Source organism: Rhinolophus ferrumequinum, chromosome 28 (genome assembly GCF_004115265.2).
Source record: "Rhinolophus ferrumequinum isolate MPI-CBG mRhiFer1 chromosome 28, mRhiFer1_v1.p, whole genome shotgun sequence".
Lineage (NCBI taxonomy): Eukaryota > Metazoa > Chordata > Mammalia > Chiroptera > Rhinolophidae > Rhinolophus > Rhinolophus ferrumequinum.
This window is the reverse complement of record NC_046311.1, coordinates 1301053-1327825: the sequence shown is the minus strand read 5'-3', so window position 1 is coordinate 1327825 and position 26773 is coordinate 1301053. Positions and strand designations below refer to the sequence as shown.

The 26773-nt window shown below is 51.0% G+C and overlaps 1 protein-coding gene across 3 annotated transcripts; it reads left to right on the top strand.

The window, feature by feature from the left end:
• Positions 1–8: 8 nt before the first annotated feature.
• Positions 9–25805, top strand: BCL2A1 (BCL2 related protein A1). Of its 3 annotated transcripts, none has more exons than XM_033100265.1 (3): positions 9–26; positions 17995–18588; positions 24595–25805. In XM_033100265.1, exons 2-3 carry the CDS (start codon positions 18169–18171, stop codon positions 24700–24702), a joined length of 528 nt encoding a protein of 175 aa, XP_032956156.1. In that variant the 5' UTR covers positions 9–26; positions 17995–18168; the 3' UTR covers positions 24703–25805. The 3 variants fall into 3 exon arrangements, with proteins under 3 accessions (XP_032956156.1, XP_032956155.1, XP_032956154.1); XM_033100264.1 differs by lacking the exon at positions 9–26 and adding an exon at positions 3428–4152; XM_033100263.1 differs by lacking the exon at positions 9–26 and adding an exon at positions 16566–16829.
• Positions 25806–26773: the final 968 nt, after the last annotated feature.

The window sequence follows — 26773 nt, the reverse complement described above, 5'->3', positions numbered from 1 at the left end:
CCCCCAGCACGAGGACTGCACCTAAGGTGAGGGCAGCGTCACACGGGTGGCTGATAAACTCCAGAGTATGTACAGACCGAGCTTAAAGCTAACGTGGTGCTCTTAATAAAGTGGATACGTTACAAGTTGATATAAAACCTGTGTGTTGCTTTGCAGGTTTGCAAGTATTACAACTGTGTGAAGGTTCACCCCAAAAAGCCACATTTGACTTTCTCAGGGACCTGCAACGTGGGCAGGGCTCAGAGGGGACAGCTCAGTCCTGCCCCACTGGGCATCAGCTAGAGCCACTTCCAAGGCTGGGGGCTGCAGCCAGGCAACGGGTCATCCACTCACACAGTAGGCAGCTGACGCCAGCCTGACCGCTCGCAAGGCCTGTCCCTGTGCCTGGGATTCCTGACGACATGGGGGCTGGGTGCCAGGGCCGAGTGTCCCTGGGAGCTCGAGAGCCAGGCGGGCCTGCGGGCCTCCTCAGCGGGACAGTATCGCGTGGGCTGTGCTCTCAGCTAGAGCTGGCATGGGCCTGCCCAGGTGGCAGGGGAGGCGAGGTGACCGGCGCTGTTCTGAGAGTAGTCTGGCACACACAACACTGGCAGCGCTGTTGGTGCCTAGGCACGCTGGTCCCTGGTGCTAGAGGTAAGCCGAGAGGCGTGTGGGTGGCACTCAGTCCCAGTGCGCACAGGTGCCCACAGAATGCAGCAGTGGCTACGGGAGCGCACACATGGCTACAGCTCACCTCATGGCCTTCCGCAGGTTGGCAGCGTGCTGGGGGGAAGAAGGCGTCTACCACGCCTTGTGGGAGGTACCCACTCAGGTCTGTCTGGAAGGTGACCAGCTTGGTCTTGTGGGGCTCCCTGTGAAGTGCCAGCAGAGCTGGGTTATGACTGTACGTGGGGCCAAGCGCCAGGCCAGCCAGCCCAGGAGAGATGGCCGGGACACAGTGATTTCCCTGCACGGGGCCCCCTCAGGACCTGCCTGTGCTCAGGATGCAGACATGAGCTCTTGTCACAGATTGTCACACATCAGGCTTCCATGGCCACGCCGGAAGGCAGGCAGGGAGCAGCCCCCAATCCCACCCGGGAAGGTTGGAGAAGTCACTTTGTGTGCCCAGCCCAGGGGGGAGAAGGGCAGCGGTCCTCCACGTGGTCTTGGAATTCCTGGGGTTCCCGACACCCTCTCAAGGGGTCTGCAAGGTGAAAACACTTTTCACAGCAGTACTAAGATGCAACCTGCCATTTCCACGTCATCCCAGAGGCAGACCGTGTGGGATGTGTCCCAGCACACTGAATGCAGAGCGCAGAGCACAGAGCAGCTCTCTGCAGCCTCACATTAAGGAGATGCAAAAATGGAAAACAATGCCACGGTTCGCACTGCTTTTTTGTTTGGAAAACTTATTCATAACAATATTTATGTTCATTTGTTAATAAGTTTGTTATTTAAATGATATAAATTTCCCAGTTTTATTTTCAAACACAGTAAATATTGATGGATACAGTCCCCATGAACAAAAGCCCTCTGAAGCCATGAATATTTAAGAGTATGCTTTTTACACACCAATATACAAACTATCAGAAAGAGACATTAAGAAAATAATCCCATTTACAACTGCTTCACAAACAAATATCTAGGAGTAAGTTTAACCAAGAGGTGAAAGATCTGTGCTTGGAAAACTAGAAGACACTAAAGAAACTGAAGAAGATAGAAATAAATGGAAGCATATACTGTGCTCATCATGAATTGGAAAAATTAACATTGTTAAAAATTCCACATTACCCAAAGCAATCTACAGATTCAATGCAATCCCTGCCAAAATACCAATGGCATTTCTCATAGAACTCAAACAAATCCTAAAAATTATATGGAACCACAAAAGACCCTGAATAGCCACAGCAATCTTGAGAAAGAAGAACATAGCTGGAGGTATCATGTTACCTGATATCAAACTATACTACAGGGCTATAGTCATCAAAACAGCATGGTACGGGCAGAAAAACAGACACAGAGATCAATGGAACAGAACAGAGGGCCCAGAAATAAACCCACACCTGTATGGTCAACTAATCTATGACAAAGGGGGCAAGAACAGACACTGGGGTAAAGACAGTCTGTCCAACAAGAAAATGTGAGAACTGCCGATTTGCAGGAGTGACACGTATCTTGGGCTCATCTGAAGGAACTGTGGTCAGGGTTCCAGAAGTCCGGAGGGTTGTAGGAGCACAGCACATGGCTGGGACCCTGGACTAGAAGGTGAGAAGCAGTGCCCTGTCACTAGCTTAGCAACTCTGTTCACCTCCCTGGGCGGCCAACGTGAGGCAGACTCCGATTCAGAAAGGGACATGCCTGGGAGGGGATGGGGCGCAACTGTCACAGCCTCCCAGGACAGCAGAGGCACCTGCTGTGTGGAGCCCACGTGGCACTGTACTTGAATGGGGCTGTCACCAACATCGGCGTTCCCCTGAGTTCTGTGAGCAGCTCCAGCAAATTAGTGGAACCTGAAGAGGGGGTCGTGGGAACCTCAGATCTATAGCCAGACTGTCAGAAGCCCAGGTGACAACCTGGACATGTGACTGGCATCTGGGGGTGGGGGAGAGCGGCACAGTCTCATGGGACTGAGCCCTTAACCTGTGGGCTACCTCTGAGTAGACACTGTCTGACTCGAGTTAAATTGTGGGACACCCAGCTGGTGTCAGGGAATTGCCTGTTGTGGAGATAAACGCCCACCCGTTTGATCACCAGAAGTGTTAGAAGTGAAGTGTTCTTCTGAGCATTAAGGAGCCGCACAGGAGAGAAACACAAAGGGGAGGAGCTGGGATTTTCCCAACATAGGAAGGAAAACACTGCGTTTTTCTAGTTAATATGTTTATTGGTCATTTGTATATGCTTATTTTTGTGAAGTTCCTTATCAAGTAGTTTGCCTATTTTGAAACATTGGGGTGGTATTTTTTTCTTATTGATTTGTAGTTCTTTATGTATTGAGTTAGGAGTTCCTTTGCTGGTAAATAAATTTTGTAAATACATTTTCCTATCCCATGGCTACTCTTTTAATAGTGCCTTTTGATTAACAAAAGTTTTTTTTTTTTTTTTAGAAAGTACAATCTATGAACTTATTGTATTAAAATGGAGCTTTTTGTCCTGTTTACCCTGCGTTCATGAGAATGTCCTCCTGCGTTTTCTTGTAGAACCGTTAGTTTTTACCTTTATTTTTATGATCCAGCTTGAATGATTTTTATGGTATAAAAATCATGGTATACGGTAAGAGTCAAATTCTCTCCCCGCCCCCCCCATACACTATCCACTTTATCCACTACCATTTCATTAAAAGATGCCCCGTTCCCCCTTTACTCGCAGGGGTACATTGTTGTAAAATCCATAATCAAAGGATTACATAGCCGCATAAGGAAGTTTCCTCAACACGGACCAGGGACGTGAAGTTAGAACGGAGCTGAAGAATGCCTGGCATGACTACCCAACGGCATGAGGTCTTATCCCACCTGGAGTGACGTCAACACGTGATGACACGGCCCGGCCTGAGGTGGGGTCCCAGCTGAAACGACGTTGGAGCCCATCTGACCTTCCGCTGGTGTGACCTGTCAGCTCAGCTGGGTTGATTTTGAACCCATGTGACATCGCAGCCGGTGTAGCCGGTGTGATGTTGTGTGGTGACTGCAATGAAGTCACAAGTCACGTTATATCGCAACAAGCTTGCCGTTTATGTCCACTTAACGTTTTAGCCTGCGTCGCAGCTGAATGACGTCAAAGTCGGTGTGACGTCGCCGCTAAAATGACGTCACAAGTCACATCACGTGACGTTGTGTAGCAGCTGGGGTGACCTCTGAACCCCGTGGTGTCGCCACCGTTGTGACGTGGCTCCATGGCTGAAATGACATCACAGTCCCCTAACGTAACCTCTGAACACACATGATGTAAAGCTCGCGAAACTGTACACTGGCAGGACTGTGCGTGGTAACTCGGGTGACCTTTGAACCCACGTGACGTCGCCGTCGGCGTGATGTTGTGTCGCAGCTGGAATGACGTTTAAACTTACGTTTCGACGCAGCGTGCGTGACGTCGCAGCCCTGGTGCTCGGAGGCCAGACCTTGAGGGTTGTGGGAAGCTTTCTGCTGCCTCGCTGCGTCCGGGGGCCTCAGCATCCAGGTCTGTGTAACGGGGATGGCGTCGGGAGTCGTCCCGCCCGTCCCTCCCTGCTTCCCTCCTTGTCTTGTCTGCACTTGAGCTGTACCAGCGCCGCCCCCCGCGCCCCTCGGGTGGAGCGTCCAGGATCGTGTTTCTCGTCTGGGGAGCGGACCGTTTAGCCTGTTTCTTGTGCTGGGTGTGAACCCGGCAGCCTCGCCCCGTAGCTTCTCTTGAACTCGCCTCCCTGCGCAGGGCCTCGGCCTGGCCTCCTGCACGGTGTGCGCCTGCCGGCGTCACCAGCGGGCGGGGAGGCCCGTTCCCGGCCCTGTGTCTGCGCCCTCAGGTAGCACTCAGCAGGTAAAGCACCGAAACGCTCCATTTCTAAACGCCTTGTAATGGTGAAACTCCAGGGGTTGTCGAACAGGAAGTGGGGAAAGAAAGCCACCAGCACAAGCCTTCCACCACCTGCAGCTCCGGTTCGGGACGCGCCCTGCGGCGCCGTCCGCTGCCCTGTGGGAAGCCTTCCGGTGCCTCGCACCCCGCACCCGGCCTGTGCTTGGCCGCTCTCGTTCTCCCGCCACACGCGGCTTTCCCAGCTCAGCGAGCGTGTCTCTTACCCACGGCCGCCTCCGGTTTCCTCATTCCCTGTCACTACTAGTCCCTGTGGTTCTGCTTCCTTTGGCCTCTCCTCCATCCTTTTCCTCTCCTTCCTCGCGGTCTCGACCTTCATGTGTGCCGGGAGCAGCGCGTCTCCCTTCGTTACAAACAGACTACAGAGTTACAAAAGCGTCCTAACCAGCCGCTGGCATGTCGGTCCTCTCCTGTGCAGACTGGCCTCTGCTCCCGGAACGCTCTTGCTCAGATGCCCATCTGACTGAGTCAAGCCCCACTGTCCACGCGATAAGCGCTGCTCCTGTGAGCGTGGCGTCATACCCTTTAGGACCTGGCCGCTGCCCACCGCCGGCCTTCCTGCCCTGGTTTATATTGACCTTGCAGTTCCCCCACGTGTGTTCTTTCCCACCCCATTCGTCCACCTTGACCGTCTGTGGGTGCCCCCTCCTGAGCCAGGCAAACCCCTACCTGTGCCAAAGCATCAGCTCCAACGCACCCTGGGTGCCCCTGGGTCAGAGCCCTTGGCATGTGCACAGGGCAGGTGTCATGCCCCTGGCTTTCTCTTTCACTCAGGGGCCGCATCTTCCCTCCCAAACCTCCGCTGCCCGGTGAGGGGCTGTCACAGAAAAAAAGGAGTTCCTTAAAATATAGACGATGTTTATTGCAAACACAGCCACTCTGATCTGCAGGTGTTTCCCTAAGAGGAGTTGCTGCTGCCCCTTGCCAGTGGCCTGTGTTTTTCTCAATCCAGAGCGAATCTTTGGTAATGGTGCCTGCGCCACTTTCCGCTTGATTCCATCCCCAGGGAGGCAGGGGCTCCCAGCCGGCCACGGCCTGGGTACCTGTGCGGCAGTCCCCCGTGGAAACACGAGGTGGCGCCGGGCGCTCAGCCTGCCCGGCCCAGCCGCCGCGGAGACCCAATAATGCAAAGTTGGTAATGATTGATACTCGGCTCCTTTGTGACGGTGAATAGAGCTAACAGATGCATGCGTGTGTTCATCGATGTGCATGTGTGAATTTAAGAAAGATTTACAAATAGCATTTCGTCCGTGTATTTTGGAGTCAGACAGCCCGGGGTGGTTTTGTTCCTGGCTCTGCTATGTCTAGCTGTGTGACCTGTCGCGTTTTGAATGTCGGATTCCCGCTCTGTGGAACAGAGTTAATACTTTAGGACTTTAAATGACATGAGGTTTGCAAAGTTCCGGCCTAAGTCCTGGCACATAGTAGGTGTCCAGTAAGTATTCAGTTTCCCTTGTAAGCATCCTTACATCACCTCTGCGCCTCATTACTTTGTTTTGTTTTACAGTAGCTTCTACAAATCTGTCTTATTGCTACTTATTCCAGGCTGGGAACTCTTCAGGACAGAACTTGTCTGATTTTCTGTCTTCAGCACCCAGCCCAGAGCTGGGTACGTAGTGGGCGTTGGGTAAATAATCGGTGGAAGGATGAGGAGAGCATGCAGAGCTCCTCCCCCACCCCCACCCCAGATAAAAACCTGAGTGAGTTATTCAGGTCTGAGTTCTTGGCTGTTTTTGCATAAAACGCACAACTGGGGAAAATCTGGTAAAACCTGAACTGGTCCTTTTGCTGCCTGTGACCCCAGAGGCTTGTCTGCTTGGTCACACCATCTGGAGAGGCTGGGGGGAGCCAGGGCTGCAGTCCTGTCGTTAGAAAGGTGGCCTCCTGGGGCTGTGACATGCGCAGCCCCTCTGGAGACACAGGATCGCCTGTGTCCCAGGCAGCCTGGGACCTGCCACCGTGGCGGGGCGGGCAGGCAGGCTGGTGTCGCCCTCCTTCTGTTTGGCTGAGTCTGAGTCCCTGGGGGATGAGAATCAGGCATCTCCCCTGAGAGGCTCTTCCCAAGTCTGGGGGAGCAGGGCGTTTCTTTGGCTGGAAAAGGGGAGCAGCCTCAAGTCCCCTCTGGTTGAGGGGAGACCAGTGAGCGCCACTGAGATGTGGAAGATAGCTGGTGCTCCGGGCATGGGGGTCTCACTCTGCACTGCGCCCTAGCACTGCCATGCGCAGAGCGCTGCAGACTGTCCCCCATGGAGACACAGGGAGCAATGACCTCCGACCTGGAGCTCCGCAGTCCCTCACCACAGTTCCCAGTGCAGACTCAGTGCCAGCAAGAGAGGCTCTGCCCCCAACTTGGCCAAGAGAGTGAGTCTTGCCCTGTCTGTGACTTTTTTCTTTACGTATGTGATAGTTAAATCACTGGATAAATGGGAAGTGGGAATAGAAGTTTCTGGAAATCCCCAGGTTTTCTAATGTGATGGGCATGAAGGATGACAGAGGAAGGGGGTTCCCTTTGGAAGGTACCTTTGAGTAGGATGGTTACTTCTTGAGGGGTCTAGACAGCAAAGGTCATAAGAGGCTTATTCAATGGAGCTTCTGTTTCTGAAAAGACTTTTTATCGTAGAAAAAATTTGCCGTGCACGAGACAGCGAGGGTATTCTGTTGGATCCCCCTGTGCCCTCACCCAGCTTCACAAATTCCCAACATTTTGCCCATCTGTTTTCATCTCTCCCAAATTTCTTTTTCTTGTTAGAATAGAAGCAACTCATCTTAGGGGGCTCATAAGCTGCCACAGAGACCTAGGATTAGGATCAAGGAATTTGTGGAACAGGGAGGGAGTTTGGACACGTTTGGGTCCAGCTTTCTTAGGTTATAGGTGGAGAGACTGAGGCCCAGCCTGAGTTTGGGCCTCGAACTCACTCCAGGCCACGAAAAGCCACAGCAGGAACATCTTCTCTGGTGTGGACGAAGGTCCCCAAGCAGAGCCAGGGGACGGCGGTGTCCTGAGGGGCAGCGCCTTGGCACTTGGGTAAAGTGAGGCCCTGTCTGGGGCCTGAGGAAGTCCAGCCAGCCTGCCCATCTCGCCCTGCAGAACACGACATTTGCACGTGCCCTAAGCCCCAAATGTCCACCTTTCCAGGGGTCTCAGACACAAGCACGGGTTGTGCAACCCGTCCCCACAACCACTTCTCTTCTGTTACTTCAGCCCTGAGTTTCTTACATATTTGCATTAGGCGGGACTTTTCAATTTCTCAGCGACAGATGCGCACTGAATGTGACCAGTCGGATTACTGCTGCTGGTTCTTCACTCCTTCCTGTAACGAAGTTATAAATTCCTGCCCATATCACGACAGCACTGCCCGCTAGAGTAGGCAGAGTGTATCTGCCGGCCTCAGTGGTGTTTGGCTTGGCTCTGCGACCATAGGCCAGAGCCTATGCGACCTATCATACCCTCATAAGCCATAGGAGGGTAGCAGATGTGACGTGAGTGGAGGTCTCAGGTGCGCGTGGTAGTTTGGGTGGACTCTTGTCCCTCTGCTGTCAGCCAGGAGGTTTTGCCCCAGGCAACTGCGGTCTAGAAACTAGAGACCTGTGCAGCAGCCTGGGGCTCGACCCACAGCCTGAAGTAGTGTCACCGAGCAGCTCGCACTGAGAAAGGTGAGTGATTCCGTCAGTCGCTGCGCTTCGGGGCTGGCTTGTCACACCGCGTTAGTGGTGGCGGATCGCACACTGATTCAGCAGCACAGACAACGCTCTCGGTTGGCGTAAGTGAAAAGTCTGGCTCAGGGTGGCTGGGGCGCCACCGTCCTAAGGTCCTGTCACTCTCCACATCTCAGACAGGCTCTCTCCACTCTTTCCCGTATCATCCAACGAACACCGTGTTCCGCGCGCTCAGGGAGCAGGCTGAACAGAGGCCCTGCCCTCGGGGAACTTACATTCTACTGGGAGAGAGGTGTAGACACTGCAGCAGACAAATAAGTCATCGAGTGCCAGGTCGTGAGAAGTGCAAGACGGAACTACGGGGAGGAAGACAGCCATGCAGATACTCCGAGAAGCACGGGACCCTGAGGGCCAGCAGCTGCAGCCAGGCGGTGGTGTGTCGGGACGGACACAGGAGTGAGGCAGACGGGCCCGGGCCCAGACGGCCGGGCTCTGGCAGGCACGGTCGTTGGGAATCTCGTTCCAGTGTTAAAGGAAGCCAGAGAGGGTTTGAACAGGAGAGTGTCATAAAATATGTATCTTTTAACCCTTGAGAGTACATTAAGTGTGTGTAACGTGCCAGGTTTTAATACAAACCACTCAAGTCGTCTTTCAAGTCTGCTTTGCAGTGATGAGGCGGCCTCTCCCAGCCCCGTCGGTCGAGCTGCCTCATGGTAATGAGGTGTTTAATCTCAGTTTGAGGGTGACTCACACTGGCCAGGGGTCTCCCTGCTGACAGTTAAGCAAGGTCATCAAAAGTGATGGAATAGCGAGGAGAAAGGGCTATCGGAGGAAATGGGGACAGAAAGTGCAGAACGTTCTTTTGAGGAGCAGGGAAGTGTGGTGGCTGCAGGGACATGGGAGTGGGGCAAGGGAGGCTGTTTCCTTTTTCTCTCAAGGCCAGAGGCCTTCCAGGTGTGTTTCCCTGGGGGGACCCATGAGGAGTGAGGAGCAGGGTTGCCAGGCTGGGGAGTTGTGGAGGTCACTGCAGGAGCCCAGTGCCTGCCCTGTCGGGGAGCACAGGGAGCAGACCTTGTGGCACTGCACCCCCAGGATGGCACAGTAAGAGGCTGGGAGGGACCGTCCCGTGCCCGAAGCCCACCCTGCATCCACTCACGACAGCGACTGCTGCCCCCACACACTGTGAACAGCGTTTCTCTCTCAGGAAACTTTATCCCGACCCCCTTTCAGGAACACGCCGTGGAGCAGGAGCCAAAGCCTGTTCCGATGATGCCCGGTGGGGAAATGCGTGTGTCCGCCCTTTAGTCCGAGACCACAGTGAAAGAACTCCAATGTGGATGAGAGGAGAACATACTGGAAGGACCCTGGGATGCATCCGCTACCTACACATGGGAGGGAGAGATCGCAACCAAGGACGTGGCCGCCACTGGGACCCTCTTGTCTCCTCTCCTTTCTGCTTATGGGTTTCAGTTACTTTCACTGGTGTCCTTTCCAAAGTGAGAAACACACGGAAGCCATTGGGCCCAGGCCAGAACGCGAGTGCTGGAGAGGCTGTGTGATCCTTCCCACGGTACCAAAATTAAACGCCTTGACGGCGGGCTCTCGTGGGCTCTGTGTGGGTCACGTGCCCGCCCCGGCTCAGCCAGCTGCAGTCGGGGCTGGAGGGTTTTGTAGCAAACCTGATGGCTCCAGTTGGAAGCATAAATTGGAGTTCTGAGTGGGAGAGTTCTCGGAAGAAAAGGAGGTGCTGTTTCTTAGAGGAGCGCAGACGGAAGAGTAACCGCTGTGATAAGCAGATGAGTGAAGACCCACTTCCTCTTCCCGGGAGGGACTTGGTCCTGATACAACTGTGAGTAATTGTGTTGCAGGGACTCACTCCCCTCTCTGCCTCCAGGGGACTGGCCATGGGACCTGCTCTGTGTGTGTGTGGGGGGGTTCTGTGGTTGGGCTGGCACTCTGCTGCTGCCATCGCAGGGAGAGAAGACGTGTGTCCCACAGGCACCAGCAGGCGTGTGTGTGTGGGGGGCGGGGGCGGACCTGGAGCTCAGAGCAGAGTTGTCCTTTCAAACAGCCCTGTGGGCCGAGCTGCCTGCAGCCTGTGGACGTGACCCTGAATGATTCAATGATTGGTGGTGTGTGGCGTGGGGCTTTGGGGAAGTTTGTTACGCAGCATGTGGTAGCAGCAGTCGTTGGTACAGCTGGTAGTGGGAGTCCTGTCCTCAGTCATGCAGCCCTTGGCAGCCTGAGGGCCGGAAGCCATAGTTGGGAAAAACCAGGCCATTCCTGACGCTCTGCCCAAGAAGGCCTCCCCTCCCCAGACTTTTTGAGGCTCAGATGGAGGCAGTGTTTGCAGGGAAGATGTTACCCTGCTGCTGTCTGCACAGGGTGGCTTCTGAGCTGGCTCTCCACTGAGCCTGTCAGGTCTGTCCCCTCAGGGTCTCGACTCGTGCTACTGTCTGGTCAGGCCATAGCCCTCATCACCTCTGACTTACCACCTCTGACTGAAATCGCCTCCCTTAGGACTCAGTAAGAAGACTCACCAAATGTCTTTTTAAAAATGGGCAAAAAGTCATAGCAGATGCTTCACAAAAAGATCTACAATTGGCCAACAAACACACAGAAAGATATTCAGCGTTATTAGTCATGAAGACACAAATTAAAAGCACTATGAGCATCACTCCACACCCACCAGAAGGGCAAAATTAAACAAAATGATGACACCAAATGTTGGCAGGATGTGGAGTGCGTGGGCCCCGGATGTGTTGGTCGAAGCACAAAATGGTCCAGTCACTTGGGAACATAGTTTGGCAGTTTCTGATGAATTAAAGCTCATCCTTACAAAAACAAAAACAAAAGAAAAGAAACCTGACCTGAAATTCCACTCGTAGGTACTTACACAAGATGAAGGGAGATGTGTCCAAACAGACACTGGGACAGCCACTGGGGAGCAGCTTCACGGCTTCTTACAAAGCGAAATGTTTCGTTCCTGTGGGACCAGCAGTTTCCCTCCTCGATGTCCACCTACGAGAAATGAGTACTTACGTCCATTAAAGAAATCTGCACGCAGATGCTCATAGCAGCTTTTTGTGTCATAGCCCCAAACTAAACAACGCCGATGTCCATCATCAGGTGAGCCCATCGTGTCCACACACAGGGGACTATCTTAATAACAGAAAGGAACAAACTTCTGAGGCCCCGAGCGACGTGGATGACTCAAAACCATCATTCTAAGTAAAAGAAGCCAGAAAGAAAGAGGACATCCTGGTCGGTTGCATTTTTAGTAATTTAAAAAAAAATTGTTTTTTAATTTTTTTTTTTTTAAATTGGGGAATATCGGGGAGCAGTATGTTTTTCCAGGACCCATCAGCTCCATGTCAAGTTGTCTTTTTCAATCTAGTTGTGGAGGGCGCAACTCACTGGCCCTTGTGGGGATCGAACCGGCGACCTTGGTGTTATGAGCACTGTGCTCTAACCACTGAATCAACTGGCCTCCCTCATTGTTACTAAATTTTAGGATAGGGAGAATAATTGATTGCGATGCCAAGCAGATCAGTGTTTGCCTAGGGCCAGGCGGTAGCATGGGCCAGACTGCAAATGGGCTTGAGGACACGTCTGGGGGGGTCAAAGCGTTTTATGTCTTCGTAGGGATGTTTACATTGGTCCAAACCCGTTGAAAGTGTCCACCTAAAGTGGATGGATTTTATATGTGTCAATTATAGTCAGTGAAGTTGATTACAGGAAACTCTGTCGTCCCTGTGTCCTCGGGAACCAGTGCTATAAGTAGACCTGTCCAAATGACCTTCCTAAAACGCAGCTCGGACTGCGTTCCTCTCCGTTGGGGGTCCCTCTGACTTTCCCGCGTCGCCCCCCAGCTCCTGGCCCCTGCACAGGCACGTCCACAGCCCCTGGTTCTGCGTTTCAGCCTCAGGGGAAGCACAGGCTGCTTGATTCACACCTGCATGTACTGAATTCACCAGTGTGGTCTCTGCCCGGGGGAATCTCATGCCTCTTCCGGGAAGCCCTCTCATGGCACTCGGACTGTGGCACGTGGCATCTGCAGTGGGATGTCCTGCTTATCTGTGTGAGGCCCTGGCCCACCGTGAACGAGCCTTGTGTGGGTGGGTGAACACGACCTGTGGACGGGGCACGCATGGCTGACCCAGCCTGGGGCCGGGGACGTGCCAGCTGCTCCGTGAAGTTTGCTGAGTGGCCGTAGGTGTCTGCACCTTCCCCGTGGGCTATTCTGAGTTCGTGGCTCTCCACAGAGAATTGCCCTTGAGGGGCCCAGTTTCACTTGCCATCACCGAGCGGCACACTTCTGCTTCCTTCGTTTCTGTTGTGTCTTCTGCCATTTCGTTTAGGGCACTGGAAAGTCCAAGGCCCTCTGCCCATGTCACGGGAAGGTTCTATTCAAATAGGCTTTTCTCTTGTACTTCCCCCAAGATGGCATTTGGGAAAAGGAAAGAAAGCTGTGCTTTCGCTTTGCCGAGCCCAACTTAACAGAAAACGTATGGTTTCAGCCACGGTTTCAGTCTGATTGGGAAGCAGGCCATTTGTAAAACCCTTGTCATCACTGCCAGTGCGAACAACAGTCCCAGCATTGTGTGTCACGTGCCAGCTCTGTGCTGGGCCTCTGGAACAATCAGCGGCGAGTGAGAGCCCTTTTCCCAGGACCCCGTCAGTCTGGACTCCAGCAGGGGGTTCCAGTAGCAGAATGGCCGCTGGGTTTGCTGTTTCACAGGCAGACTCCTGCGGGAGCACACACTGAGTGTTTTCCTGGCTAGGGACAGTCGGCCTTGAAGGTGGAGAAGATTTGGAGACGCAGGACTGAAAGGGGAAAGCCGTCTGGTTAGAGACAGCAGGCAAGCACCCAGGTCAGGGCGGGGCTGGAGCTGGGAGCTTCGGTTGACTGGGGAGGTCGGGCCAGAGCATGATGGCCCTTTAGGAGTTGGGGTCCTCTTCACAGGGGCCCTTGGAGAGTCCTGAGCTGGTGAGCAGAACGAGCAGTGGGTGTTCAAGTAAAAGCAGAGGGTGAGATGTCTGAGCGACACCTGCACAGGAGTGCAGGAAAGTGACAGAGGGACTCAGGTGTTCTGTCTGTGTGGCACCGTGCAAGGTTTTAACCTCCCCCTCCGTCCTCCTCCAAGCCCCGGTGGCTCTGCAGCCTTAGTTTGAAATGCTACCCCAGACACGACAGTCGTTGACACCTGGCTCTCCCCGCCTGGCCTCTCAGCTCCCTTGAGACAGGACTCTTTGTTCTCCAGTGGCCCACAGCAGCTTGCTCCAAGCACAGCAGCACCAGGGGAAGTTCCGCTTGCTGATTTGCTCACAGGATTTCCTGGAAATTAGTCTCCTCGGATAGAAACCGAGCTCCCACCATGTGGTGCCCGCTTACATGGGCCACTGGCTTTTCTTGACGGGAGGGATGCCCACACTGGATTTCTGGTGGTTCAGGCTTGGCCCGCCGGGACCAAGGGAGATATCGGGCATGGAGCGGCTCCGGCGCACTCCCCTCCCCTGCGTTAGTTCCCACTGAGTGGTGTCACCACAGAAGGCTGCAAGGCCCGGGCCTTGGGAATGGGAAGTGGTCGTGACGAGCTCAGGGAAGCTGAGGCGAACACCGGGGCTGGGAGTTCCCCTGAGCCACTTCCTCTGAGGGGCGAAAAGCCCAGCAAGTTTCCGCCCAGGTTCCTCCTTTGGGGACAAGAGAAGTTGATCTCAGCAGAGTCTCCCCGAGGTCACGCACTGGAGATTCCTCGGGCCACTGTCAGCCCAGGGAGCATCCGGCTTCCTCCCTCTTGTTCCCCGTGGAAACTGACCCTTGTTCTGCATTGCTTTCTGCCCCGCTGGCGCAGGAGGTGGACTGGTGACAATGAAGGGAGACCCCCCCACTCTCTGAGGGGACTTCTGCCCTCTGAGGGTTCCAGCCCAGGGGCTCTTGGCCCTGTGGTAGCCTGGGGGGAGGAGGGGCGGTCCCACGTCATCCCCAGACTGGAGCCCCCCCTTACCAGTCTGAGGGATTGTGTGAGGGTGACACTGTGCACGACTGTCACCTTGTATGTGAGTTGCACACCGTGTTAGTTTCAAAACATGGCTGCAAGTTCTTTGCCACTCTCCTTGTCACTAGAAGTGGCCTGTGTTTCCTCTCCTTGAATTTGGGCAGCATGTGACTGCTTGTACCAGTAGAGTGTGACAGACATGTGAGTTCTAAGCTGGGTTTATAAAAGGCCATTCGATTCCTCCATCAGTCATTGGGACACTTGAGCCACCAGGTGAGAATTATGGCCCGCTGGAGACCGCTGTGCTGGAGAGACCACGCAGGAAGATCCTGACGCTAGGAGGGGCCCAGCCAGCCCGGCTGGTGGAGTCATTCCCGCCGAAGCCCAGGCGTGGAGCAGAGCCGTGGTGCCCTCTGCTGAGCCCTGCCCACATCTCAGTGGTGAGAAAACGTGTGATTATCGTTTTCAGCCACTGAGTGTGGGGCTGGGGGCTGGGAAGCTGCAGGTCCCCGGCACAGACGTGTGTGAGCGTGGCCGTCTGCGCACAGTGAGTGGCTGTGAGGCTGGAGGGCCCCCAGCGCGTGTGACAGTAGCCGCAGCCATGCAGCCCACGGCACGGCACCGGTGGCAGAAGCTGTTCGTTATGGGCCGAGTCATTCTCTTACTGTTCCTCTCATGACAGAAACCGCTCGTTTCCTCAGCCCAGTCAGGACCCCACGCTTCTCAGTAGGAACTTCTGGACAAAACAAGACAGAGAACGCCTTGGTCAGGCCACAGGTCCTTGTGAGGTGTGGACAGACGGGAAGCCGTCGGCCTTGTTGCCCCTTAGTCCAGCACAGATCATGTCACACAGGTGCATTTCCAGAACCTCACAGCAGTTGTGTGGCCTTGGGATGGGCTCCAGGCAGGGTCCAGTGTCCAAGCTGCCCTGCAGCCGTTTCCTGTCTAATTCTTCCCTCCCCAGTCCCTCCCTCCTAGACTGGAATTCTGTAGGGCAGACACTCCGTGTCCAGAGCCTCACAGGACCCCGGTACTCAGCAGCAGCTTAGCGTCTGCTCGCGGGGTAACTGAATGAGGATGGGGACCCGCGCTGACCCTCATGGCACCTGGTGTGTCCGTGAGAAAGGAGACCTGCCCCGTCTTCACACCGGGTCCTCGGCCGTTCTTGTCTCCTCCCCACAACCCCCTCCAGCCCACCTCACCCCGCCCCAGTCTTTTTGCATCTTAGAGACAAATAATTCTTTTTGGAAAAGACTTTGACTTTCTCCTATCTGTCCTTGAAAAGTGATTATTTGGAAACGCTCCAAAATAAACTACGGCAGGCCACACTATTTAAAGCAAGTCCTTTTTGGATCCAGGTCAGAAATATAGAGCCCGAATTGTATGTAGTTGGCCCCGGGTGTGATATAAGTGCATTTCATTTATTCAGCAAAGATCAGCTCCCTGCGTCTCCTGGACCCAGGCTTGGGCACTGGCATGAGAGAAAAAAGGTCGAGCCTGACCTCAGAATGCGACATTACAGCTTGGACACCGCATGCTTTTCCTGTTTTTCTAGAAATACTCCTCTCCATGGGAGTGTAATTGGAGGAGAAGAGAAATGTCCATCCTTTGGTGCTTAGGGTGCTCCAGGAGGATTTGAGGAGGCAAAGCTGCCTGGCTGTGGCATCTTGCTTCTGTGGCCCAGGGCAGTGTAGGAGGGAGTGGCCTTTCCCAGGGAAATCCTAGAGAAGTGGCTCCAGCACAGGCCTGTACACTCCTTTGTCTCTGCAGGTCCCGTGTCAGTCCAGTCCTCCAAGGACACAACGGCCAGACAGGAGGCGGTGCTAAGAGGTTTCTCGGTGGAAACGCCTGTGAGGGAGGCTGGGGAGGGAGGTGGCAGAGGCTGGGAGGGCTGTCAGACCACAGCGCAGGCTGGCCTCGGTCACCTTAGAGAGAAGGAAGGTGTGTGCAGCTCCCACGAAGGTGATGGCAAGTCATGGGATCAGAGTCACCCTACAGAGGGGCTTTCAGGAAGGTACCCCTGCCTTGCTCAGCCATCGGCAGGGGGCAGCCTGCAGGGGGCGTGGCCTGTGCCCAGTGGGTGCTGCGTGCGGGGCGGAGCCACGGGCCTTGTCAGTTACGTTCCCGGTAGGAGGTGGGTAGGAGCGCTGGCTGGCCGGTCCCACGTCCCTTAGCGGGTACCCTAAGCAGCTCTCCTTCCCATACCCCTTTGGTGACAGTTCAGAAATACCGGTTATACGTGACTTTTTCACCTGTTTGCAGCTGTTCGTACAACTTGATGCGACGAATCAGTCATTCCATATGTGGACAGAAAAAGAGTGAATGCAATTTCTCCAGGGACCCAGAACTGTCCCCTTTCTCCCAGGCACCGCTCCTGCCTCCTCGCAGGACTGACATCCAGGGGTATGGTCCCCTGACGCTGTGATTGCCATGCACTCTGGCCAGGAGACTTGAAACCCGCCCCGAGTCCCCTGCTCAGCCGGTGGCTTCTCCATGCCCGTCCCGCGCCACCCCACCCCCGTTTCCCAGAACGGCTGCGAGAGCTGATAAAATGACAGACTTGTATTGCACTTCAGACTGTGCAGGTCCGAAGTTATGCCGGCTCAGGAGCCCGGTTCCTCCTCAGCCCAGGTGAGAACGGTGGGGAGCCAGCGATGTCCAAGCACTGGTTTGTTACAGGCCTGGCATTGTAGGTCAGGTGGTTGGGCCTGACCTCAGCCCGCTGAGGTCCACGCGTCCTGTGTCACTTCACACACCCCGGCACACAGAGTGAGGGGCCAGGGGTTTGGCTGGCACCGAATCCGGGTTCAGCGCGCCTTCTGGTGCCACAATTTCTGATCCATACACTGGATAATTTCTGAATTAAGGCGCTAGCCGAAAGTTTCATTCCCGGTATGAACTTTGTTTTCCACCTGTCAGAAGCCCAGAGTAAAGGGCAGGTGAAGACCAGAGGAGATATTTTCATCTCCCCTCCCCATGTTGTCCTTACTTAGGTACCGAAGTATCAGGGCAGTACTGCCATAGCCGCTGGTGAGGCCTGTTCCCTGCCACCAGGTATTCACTCCCCTCCATTCCAAATTCTCATTAATCCCGTTTAGCCACGGGCTGCATTTAAGACTTTTCTCTTGCAAGTGAAATTCACATAAAGTGACCCATCTTGAAGTGAACAGTTCAGTGGTGTTTAGTATATTCAGTGTTGTGTAACCACCACTTCTGTGTAATTCCCAAACGTTTTCCTCTCAGGGTAAAGCCCTGTACCTCGTAAGCAGTTACCACCCTTTCCCTCAGCCCCTGGCAGCCGCCCGTCAGCTTTCTGTTTCCGGAATTACTTATTATGGACATTTCCTGTAGTGGATTCTTTCACGTGACATCATGTTTCTGAGGTTCATGCACGTTGCAGCGAGTGTCAGTACTTTATTCCTTTCATGGCTGAATAATGTTCCATCATTTGTTAATCTATCTGTTGGCGGACATTTGGGTTCTTACCACCTCTTGGCTGTTGTACAGAATGCTGCTGTGAACATTCACGTTTCAGTATTTGTTTGAGTACCTGTTTTCTTTGGGAATGTACACTTAGAAGTGGAAATGCCAGGTCACCTGGTCATTGTATATTAAATTTTTTGAGGAACCGCAGGGTTTCTACAGGGATTGTACCATGTGATGCCCCCCCTGGCAGCATACAGGGGGCCAGCACTTAAGAGGTTAGAAAGCTGAATCAAAGGCTTACAGGATGAGGAAGTGGCCTCTCGGAGACATTTTCTTCTTTCACATTGTGCGCTTTCACTTTCACACACAGCTACGCTCAGAAGTGCCTGGGAGGGAGGCTCCTATCAGTGATGTAAGCAGAAATTCTACCGGCCCCACATCTCATTGTGAGTCACATCCCGCCAGGCTTGGAACTCTAGCTTCAGATTTTCTCAGCCCCTTCCCGGTGAACAAGCTCAAGACGCTGCTCTCCAGCTGGCAGAAGATGACCGACTGTGAGTTTGGGTACATCCACGCGCTGGCCCAGGACTATCTGACGTATGTCCTGCAGGTGCCACAGCCTGGGACTGGCCCCAGCAGAACCTCCAGAGTATTGCAAGATATTGCCTCTTCCGTCCAAAAGGAAGTGGAAAAGAATTTGAAGCCATGCTTGGACAGCTTCGATGTCATGTCCATAGATACTGCCAGGACAATATTCAACCAAGTGATGGAAAAGGAGTTTGAAGACGGCGTCATTAACTGGGGAAGGATTGTGACCATATTCGCATTTGAAGGTATTCTCATCAAGAAACTGCTTCGGGAGCAGATCACCCCAGATGTGGATACTTACAAGGACATTTCTTACTTTGTTGCTGACTTCATAACGGAACACACAGGAGAATGGATAAGGCAGAACGGAGGCTGGGTATGTGTGACGGCAAGTCTTCATGGTTCCTTACTTGGAAATAGGAATTGACAGTTTCCTTCCTAATTACACACACACACACACACACACACACACAAACACACACACTCCTAAGGGTGGTATTTTCAAGCACCTCTAAGCCATCTTCAGAATCAGTGCAAAGCCTAGTCTAGGACTTAGCATGTGCTAGGGTTGTCATGACAACGTAGCCTTAGCACTGAATGACAGTTGGGATTAGATGCTGTTATATTTAGGTATTTATCATGCTGCAAAAGGTAGGTGTAAATTTTTGCAACTTCATTGCTTACAAATTGATATTTTTTCCAGTTTTGTAATATAACAAATTCTGGCTGTTTAATGTACTGTACCACCGGCAAGAAACTTTATTCAGGAATTTCTAAATAAAAATTCACTTTACTATTAATGCCTTAAAAAGCCAGGACCTATATTAGAACACATGTTGATAAGGGGCCTTCCACAGCAGGATTTACGTGCTTTTCTTTGTATCCCAGGGTACTTAACACTTAGCTTTTTAAAAGCGCTCGTGTCCCTTTGGATCCTCTCCCCAGCTCCCGATCCTGGCCCTTCTCTCTCCTCGGAGGTAACCACTGTTTAACAATTATTTTACATGTAAAACATGTAAAAATGTTTCTATTGAACATATCCATAGAAAATACACGTAGTACTTCCTTTGTAAAAATGTTTTATATGCATCAATAGTACGTGGCACTTATTCTACTTTTTTTCCCCTCGAGGGTATTTAAAATAATATTTTTTAAACGTGTATGCTATTGTGTGCAAACGCTGTCAAATGTCTGGCTGTTTTTGGCTGATGGATATTTAGGTTATTCCGAGACTTTGCCCTCATAAATGAACCTTCATTGATGATCATTATTCATGCCTGCCCTGTGCTTGTATGTTTTTCTGGGCTGGATATTGGGGTGTAGAATGGCTGGGTTGTGCTGTCTGTAAATTTTGAATTTACTAGATCCTTGCCCTCCAGAATGGTTTTATCAAATAACACCCCATCCCAGCTTCTGAGAATATCACATGTTTCCCCCGCCCCAGCTGGGTTTCAGCAATCTCATAATTTCCCCACATGGTTAAAAAGCATGTATCTCATTTATCTGGTTGTTGAGTTCTTGTTTCCTTGACTATTGGTGAGGATAAGCATCTTTTCATGTTTTTGACCATCGACAGTTCTTACTCAGACAATTGCCTATTTCCACTCTTTGCCCATTTTCCTATTATTTTGTCCTTTTCTCATTGATTTGTCAGAATTTTTTGAATATTCTGGATACAAATTCTTTTTATACACGTGACAGGTATCTCGTAATCATTGTCTTTTAAAACTATAGCTGTCTTCAGTCGTTATAAATGTAGTCATTTTTCTTAGTCGTCTGCATTCTGTTTGAGGCCCTGCAGCCGAATGCCAGGCCTCGCTGGAACCGTGCCCTTTCTCAGTCACCTTTTCTTCCTGGAGCTTTTCTAACTCAGCCTGGCTGGGGGCTGGTGAAGCCTGAGAGATGCTCAGTCCTTTTTCTTTCCGGTTGCTGTGGAAGCGATGCAAAGGATTGGTGGAAATTCCAGCTCCGCTGTGCGGCTTTCCAGCCGGGAGATGCACGAGTCCACGAGCTGTCTGTGGGCTGGGGCTGTGTCCCCAACGCTTGGTGTAGGGTTCGGAGCACAGGGACAGTGATCATTGTTACTGTCAAATTGAACTTCTAGCAGTAAGTGTTGTGAGCTCCTGGAGCCCATAGTCAGTGGTGTGGAATTGTCTCTGAGAATTTCTGGAAGCGTATGTGTTTTTCAGGGCAGGTGTAGGTCTGAGTGTGGCAAGGTGAGCCTGACTCGAGTGGAGCCTGACTCGAGTGGAGATGTAAATACACACATGTGCCCGCACACACACACTCAGCCTTCACGAAGTCCTTACGTAGGTTTCAAGCTCTCGACTTAGGTCTGAGACATGATGGAAACACTGCTTGAGATGTCATTTCAAAGGAACCTCGTTAGTCCTTTCCCAGCTCACGTGACACTGATTCTGTTCATGGACGGCCCTGTTTTTCCAGTCAGGATACACTGGCACGGCCAGCTCGGACCTTCTGTCCTAGTGATGGTGACAGATCTGCTCAAATGAATGACCTCTGTCCTGAGTGATTCATTTCAGGGGAATTGGCAGTCATGTGCCTGTGCTACTCGAGTCAGCTGGCCCACAGGAGGAGGGGGAGAGGAGAGGCATTTTGTAACTTTATCGAGACACCAGCCCCCACTTCTCACTTTCCAGCCTCCTGAGAAAACTCCAAACAAATCACTGATCGTGAAGCCCAGGCTCTGTCGTCCTGTGGATTGTCCATTTTGCTTGTCATTGACTCCAGACTCCAACTAGAGAATCCCCATCATTGAATTAAATTGTAAACGTGCCCAGGGATGTTAGGAAAACTCGAGAATTTGGCATGTGAAGACAGCATAGACATGCAGGGCACAGACCGGCTTCCTGCCCGGCCTGCGGTGCTCACTGTGTGACAGGCAAGTCACGGAACTTCGCTAAGCTTCCTTTCCTGCTCTGTAAGATGAGTGTAGAATACTGCCCTCTATCTGCTAGGACTGGTGTAAGGCTTCAGTCGGTTAATGTGATACCTAAAGCACCTAGAACAGTTTCTGCAAATAAATACTCAACACTTGTTAGTCTTCATAGCAGTAGTACTGCCTAATTTCCCTGAATAAATATATTTAATCTCCATAAATTATGATTGAGTACAGTTGGATATTAGTTCCCATCTAAAATAGATGCCCTAAAGGGAAACATAAGACCACTGCAGCAATGATGGGATTCACGATCTCCTCATTTTTCCTTTCTCATTTTTAGCGGCATGAGGTATTTCCCTCCCTCCCTTCCCTTCGTTTGCTGCTTCTCATCTCTCTTTTTATTCCTCTGCCACATTTATCATGATTTCCTCCTGTCCCCTCTGCCCATCTGAAGGGCTGAATGGCTGGGCTCTCACAAGATCTGATAGGAGGTCTAGTGCTATTTTTTTTTACCTGTTTTCAGCATTCGCGATGCAAGAATGTTCTGAAAACCCAGTAGAAAGCGCAGAGATGGAACTCATCTCACCGCTGGGGATTGCCTTTCCTTTGAGTCAGGTGGCGTCCGGACCAGTGCCTGAGCTGGAGGAGGAGCCCGAGCCCCCAGCTCCAGGCAGGAGTCTGCCTACCTACTGCACCTGTCTTGGCACAGGGCCTGTTGCATAGAAGGTGCCCAGCAAGTATTTGTTGATGGAGTGATTGAGTGAACGAACATTGGAACTGACATTCGAATCCTAGTTTTCCCGTTCCCTAGGGGTGTGACCTTGGGTCAGTAACTGAAGTAACGTAAGACTCAGGTTCATTATATAATGAATATTATGAGGTGACATGATATATAATTAATATAATATAGACAATAATACCTACCTTAGAAGGGAAGTAGTTCTACAACGGTGCTTTGTAAACTGTCAGATATAACTATGAAGTTTATGTGGGAAATACCAAGATGGCCAAATACATAGTTCTTAAAGCTACTTTAATACTCAAAGAAAGCCCCTTTGAAAGTAGGGATGTACAGAGTTGGTGCTTTCCACTCAAGCAGCATACAAAAGCCTGAGTCATAAGTAGGTTTTTAAAAAAATTTTTATGGTCATCTTGCTCTAAATAAGGGCCTGGTCAATTTGAGGCAAATAAAAGTCCATACAAAGACATGTAGATAATTGAGTGAGTGTTCAGTTTGGCAAAGGCGTTTCCCAAGGGTGTAATGGTGAGGTGATACAACCGAACATATTTTGATATAGCCTTTGATTACACACATTTCAGGGCCAACTTCTTCTTGTATTTCTTTTGTATTTTAACTTGAGATTTTAAAAAGTCACGTAATGAAAAACCAGGTGAAGTGTAATTCAAGTCTCCCTGTGGGTCCTTTAGGAAACCTCCCTAAGTGCCCGTTCTCTGACCTTGGTGTCACCCTTGACTCCTTTCTCTGACACCCCTCATCTAATTCATCAGCAAATCCTGTTGGCTGCACCTTCGAAAGACTGGGTATCCAGGGCACTGGGGCCGCTTTCCTCTCCCTGGACTATGCCAGCAGCCTCCTGCCAATTCCCTGCTCCCTCGATGCCCACCTGTGGTCCATTCTCCACAAAGCAGACAGAGTGATCTTTACGGCTTGAACTAGATCCTGTCCGGACCTAATGCAAACCCTTGCAAACACCCTTCCTCCTGGGAACAAATATACCAAGTCATGAGCCCTGTACACACAGCCTTACGTGATCTGGCCCCCAAGAATCTCCCTCATGTCCTTTTCTAGGAATGGCTCTCGTCCCTCCAGTGTCCATAAGCTAAGCACACTCTGCCTCAGGGTCTTTGCACCTGCTCTGGCCTCTGCCTGGAAGCACCGCTTCCCCGGAGTCTGCACGGCGCCCTTCTTCCCTTCACTCAGGTCCTTCTCCGAAGTTGCCTCCTCACAGGAGTCTTCTTTAATCCTCCCATCTCAGATAGCCCCGCTCTATCCCTGGGCCCTGCTCTGCTCCCTTCACTGTTTCCACGACTGGACATCACGTCACGCGTGTATTTGCTCATCTGTTTACTGTCTCTGGGATGAGTGAGCATTTGGGCTTAGTGAGGGCAGGGGTCCTGTCTGCCGAGTGCACAGGGTGTTTGTGGCCGTGTGCCCCAGTGTCCAGTAAGTAATTGCGTGAATGAATGATCACTAGAGAAGCGGGAACATCATGGTACTTCCCTATGGCTTAAAAAATCCTCAGGGTCTTACCTCCTTTGCAGTACTGATACGGGATATTATTTTGTGCTTTAGGTTTTCTTGAAACCAAGGTAGCTCCATTTAATAAACTATTCCCAGAAATAACCAGATCTGGGCATCCTGTGTAATACTACAATACTGACAGGATATCGAATCCTTATTTGTATATTTATTGTCAGGTACAAATAGCATCATTAAAAAATACTTTTGAAAGAGGAAATATCACTCCCACCATACTAACACGTCTGTATGCAGACATCATATGCAATTAGTACTTACGAGTTTTTTCACGTGATATTGTTACAGATATTTTCAGCATCTCACATATTTCATGTTAACATTTCTAATGTCTGCAGAATATTCCACCAATTGTAAGTGTCATGATTTATTTAACCGATTCCCAAGTATTAGACATTTGGGTGGTTTCCTGTCTTCCCTTTTTAGAAATAATACTTCAATACTGAATATGGGTGTGGACCTGTTTCCTTATTTTTCAAAATAAAAGTGTATTAGGCTGGATGACCTCAAAGATACTTTTCAGTGAGGATGCCCAGTAATCATAGATCGTAAATTAATTAGTCTACATTTTATACTTTTTTAAAAAAACTGATCAAAAGGAATGAATTACAATGAAAAGAATCAACAACCTTTTCATAGGCTCAGAGGCACTGATTTAATCTGGCTTTATTGTGAGTCCACGACACTCAGCACAAGTTTACAAACATACATGTGTATTTCAGTGCCAGACAAGAGAGAGAGAAGAGAGGGAAAAATGAGGCTTTTCTGTCCTCTACGGCTGTGCTATCCCATGTGGTAACCACTAGTCACGTGTGACTGTTGAGCAGTGGAAATCTCTGAATTAAGATATGCTGTCAGTGCAAACTACACATTGGATTTTAAAGATTTGATACCAAAAATGTTAAATGTCATGAATTTCATAGTGCTTCCATATTGAAATCATAATATTTTAGATAGATTTTAAAAAATAATTTTGCCTATTTTGTCTTTTAAAAACGTGGCTACTGAACATTGAGACCCATAAAGCACAGCTCACGCTGGCTCTCTTGCGTGACGTGCTGCGGACTAGGGAACAATGAGGACGACAGAATAAAACTAGTGAGAGGCCAGGAGAGGAGCCATCCACATGAAGTGCAAGCTTCTCTGCTTTTTATTGCAGCAAACTTACTCTCCACTGATTTTGAAAATGTATTCTGTCATAGGAAAATGGCTTTGTAAAGAAGTTTGGACCCAAATCTGGCTGGCTGACTTTTCTGGAAGTTACAGGCAAGATCTGTGAAATGTTCTGTCTTCTGAAGCAATACTGTTGACCTAAAAGGACACTCCATATTGTGAAACCTGCCTAATTTTCTGGACTCTTGCAAAAGGTATTGCCAACGCATAGTACTTCTACTTCGAAACAAAGAACTTTGAAGATGAAACTCGACGGTCCCGAGTTACAGGAATTTGGTCCCCATTTCAGTGAATAAATATGAATTTGTGTCTCTAATTTGTGTCCTGCCTGGGAGTGCAGCTGGGGGTAAAGCTCGGTACAGGGGACAGGTACTGGGCTAAGGGGATGAGGATCAGGAAGGTGGTGTCTTGTCTACCCAGGGCCGATTTTCTTAGGGTGTGCCCATTACCCAAGTTGTTTTCTGTCGCCATCTGGATTGCACAGTGAGTGAGTCTGCCTCGCACGCCCTGTTGGCGCCCCTCCCGCCAGCCTTCATTCTCTGGCCACTTGGAGTTGATGGATGTAGCAGCCAGATACCAGGATACAATCAGGTAAATGATTGAATGTTGAGCCATTGTCACACTCTCCGTTTAAACAATTTCACGAATTAGAAAATTGTCTTTCGTTAGACCAGTTCTGAGGTCCGCAAATTTGACTGCAGTGAGAGCAGCTCGCCTGCTTCTGGGCCTTCCCACTCTTCCTTCTCCCCCCACCGCACCCTCAGCCCATGGGGTTCCCATGACCATTCCCAGGAAGAGGTAGATGCGTCCCATTTCACTCTTGAGGAAAGAGGCTCGTCCCATGAAGTTGGGTGGGCGGGTCACACGGCCCGAGGCCCACGCTGGCCCTCACTTCCCCCTGATGGCATGGCGCCACCCATCCCTTTCACAAGTTGAAACTGCGTCGAAGGTCAGCTGTGTGCAGCTGGTTTCCCCACTGATGGCGTGGGTGGCGTGGGCCTTCAGACCGGTGAGTGTCCCCGCCCTCCCTCAGCTTTGCCCTCCACCCTTAATGTGTGTCCTCTGCAGTATCGCCCAACTGAACACTGGTCGTCACTGTTTGGATCTGGAAGTGTTCAGCAGAGGGCAAAATTCGCTGATTGGGAAAGGTTGCTTCATATGAGCCCACAGAACCCGAAAATAAAACCAACCCTCTTTTTATAACGGAGAGCTGTGTGGCTGTTTCTGCTGGAAATGCGATTAGGGGCACCGCATGACGGCGCATGGCTGTCATCTCCCCGCGTTGGTGGGTTCCCTGACTCACCTGCCTTATGACCAAAGGCGGGATTTTCAAGACAGCCGACTGGGCCTAGGACTATGCCTTGCTGCTGTAAGCGAGTAAACAGACCGGCTCACATGAGAACCCAGGCCATGACCAAAGTTCTCCAAAACGGCTCTGCAGTTGAAGGTTGATGACTGCTGTTTGAGCAACAGACGAATGTATATACAGGAAGAGTTTATAATAGACACTTGCAACACAATTTATTTCGGCAATTTAACTCCTGTTGACCTTGCTTCCTATTTCTCAGAGAACTTCCACATACCCTCCCCACCATGTTTACCTACCTACCCTGCATCTCTACTGGTCTGTTTTCTCCCGTCCTATTACGGTGAATCCGTTGTTCTAAGGCCAACCCCTACACGTGTGTAATAGAGCACGTTCCTTACTGCCTCTATTCTTCAGCCTCCCTCGGCATCACACAGGTTCTCTCTGTTCGGGATGAGTCCCATTAGCACACCAAGTTGCTGTCATTTTCCCTAAGGAAGGAAGCGGGGTTTGGCAGCGGTGTGACCAGGTAGTAGACCAAATAGCTTCGGAGACCAGTTAGGGGCCTACTGTAATAGACGGCTAGGAAATATGTGTTGACTGATACTTGGGTTAACCAATATTTCTGTATTCATTTGTATATATATTTAGAACTGACACTTTTAATTTCACACTGACACTTAATTCCAATCTAACAGCACAGAGTTCAGTCTAACCTTTCCTCTTACTGTTTTTTTCCCAACAGAGAGAAACCTCTCATTATCCACAGTAGTTATTTGTTCAATTCTAGAATACAGATAAAGTAGTCTCACAGTTGCTAATTTATAATCCTATGAAAAACAAAATGTACTCACTAGAGTGCAATATCTGTATAAAGCTGTTTTTGTCTTTAGCCTTACGTT

Excerpts from the sequence above, each read along its gene's own strand:
- BCL2A1 (XM_033100263.1), top strand. The coding sequence starts at position 16,794 with ATGCCGGCTCAGGAGCCCGGTTCCTCCTCAGCCCAG. Across the intron at positions 16,830-17,994 it reads CCGGTTCCTCCTCAGCCCAG|CTACGCTCAGAAGTGCCTGG; the intron begins GTGAGAACGGTG and ends TTTCACACACAG. Across the intron at positions 18,589-24,594 it reads TAAGGCAGAACGGAGGCTGG|GAAAATGGCTTTGTAAAGAA; the intron begins GTATGTGTGACG and ends ATTCTGTCATAG.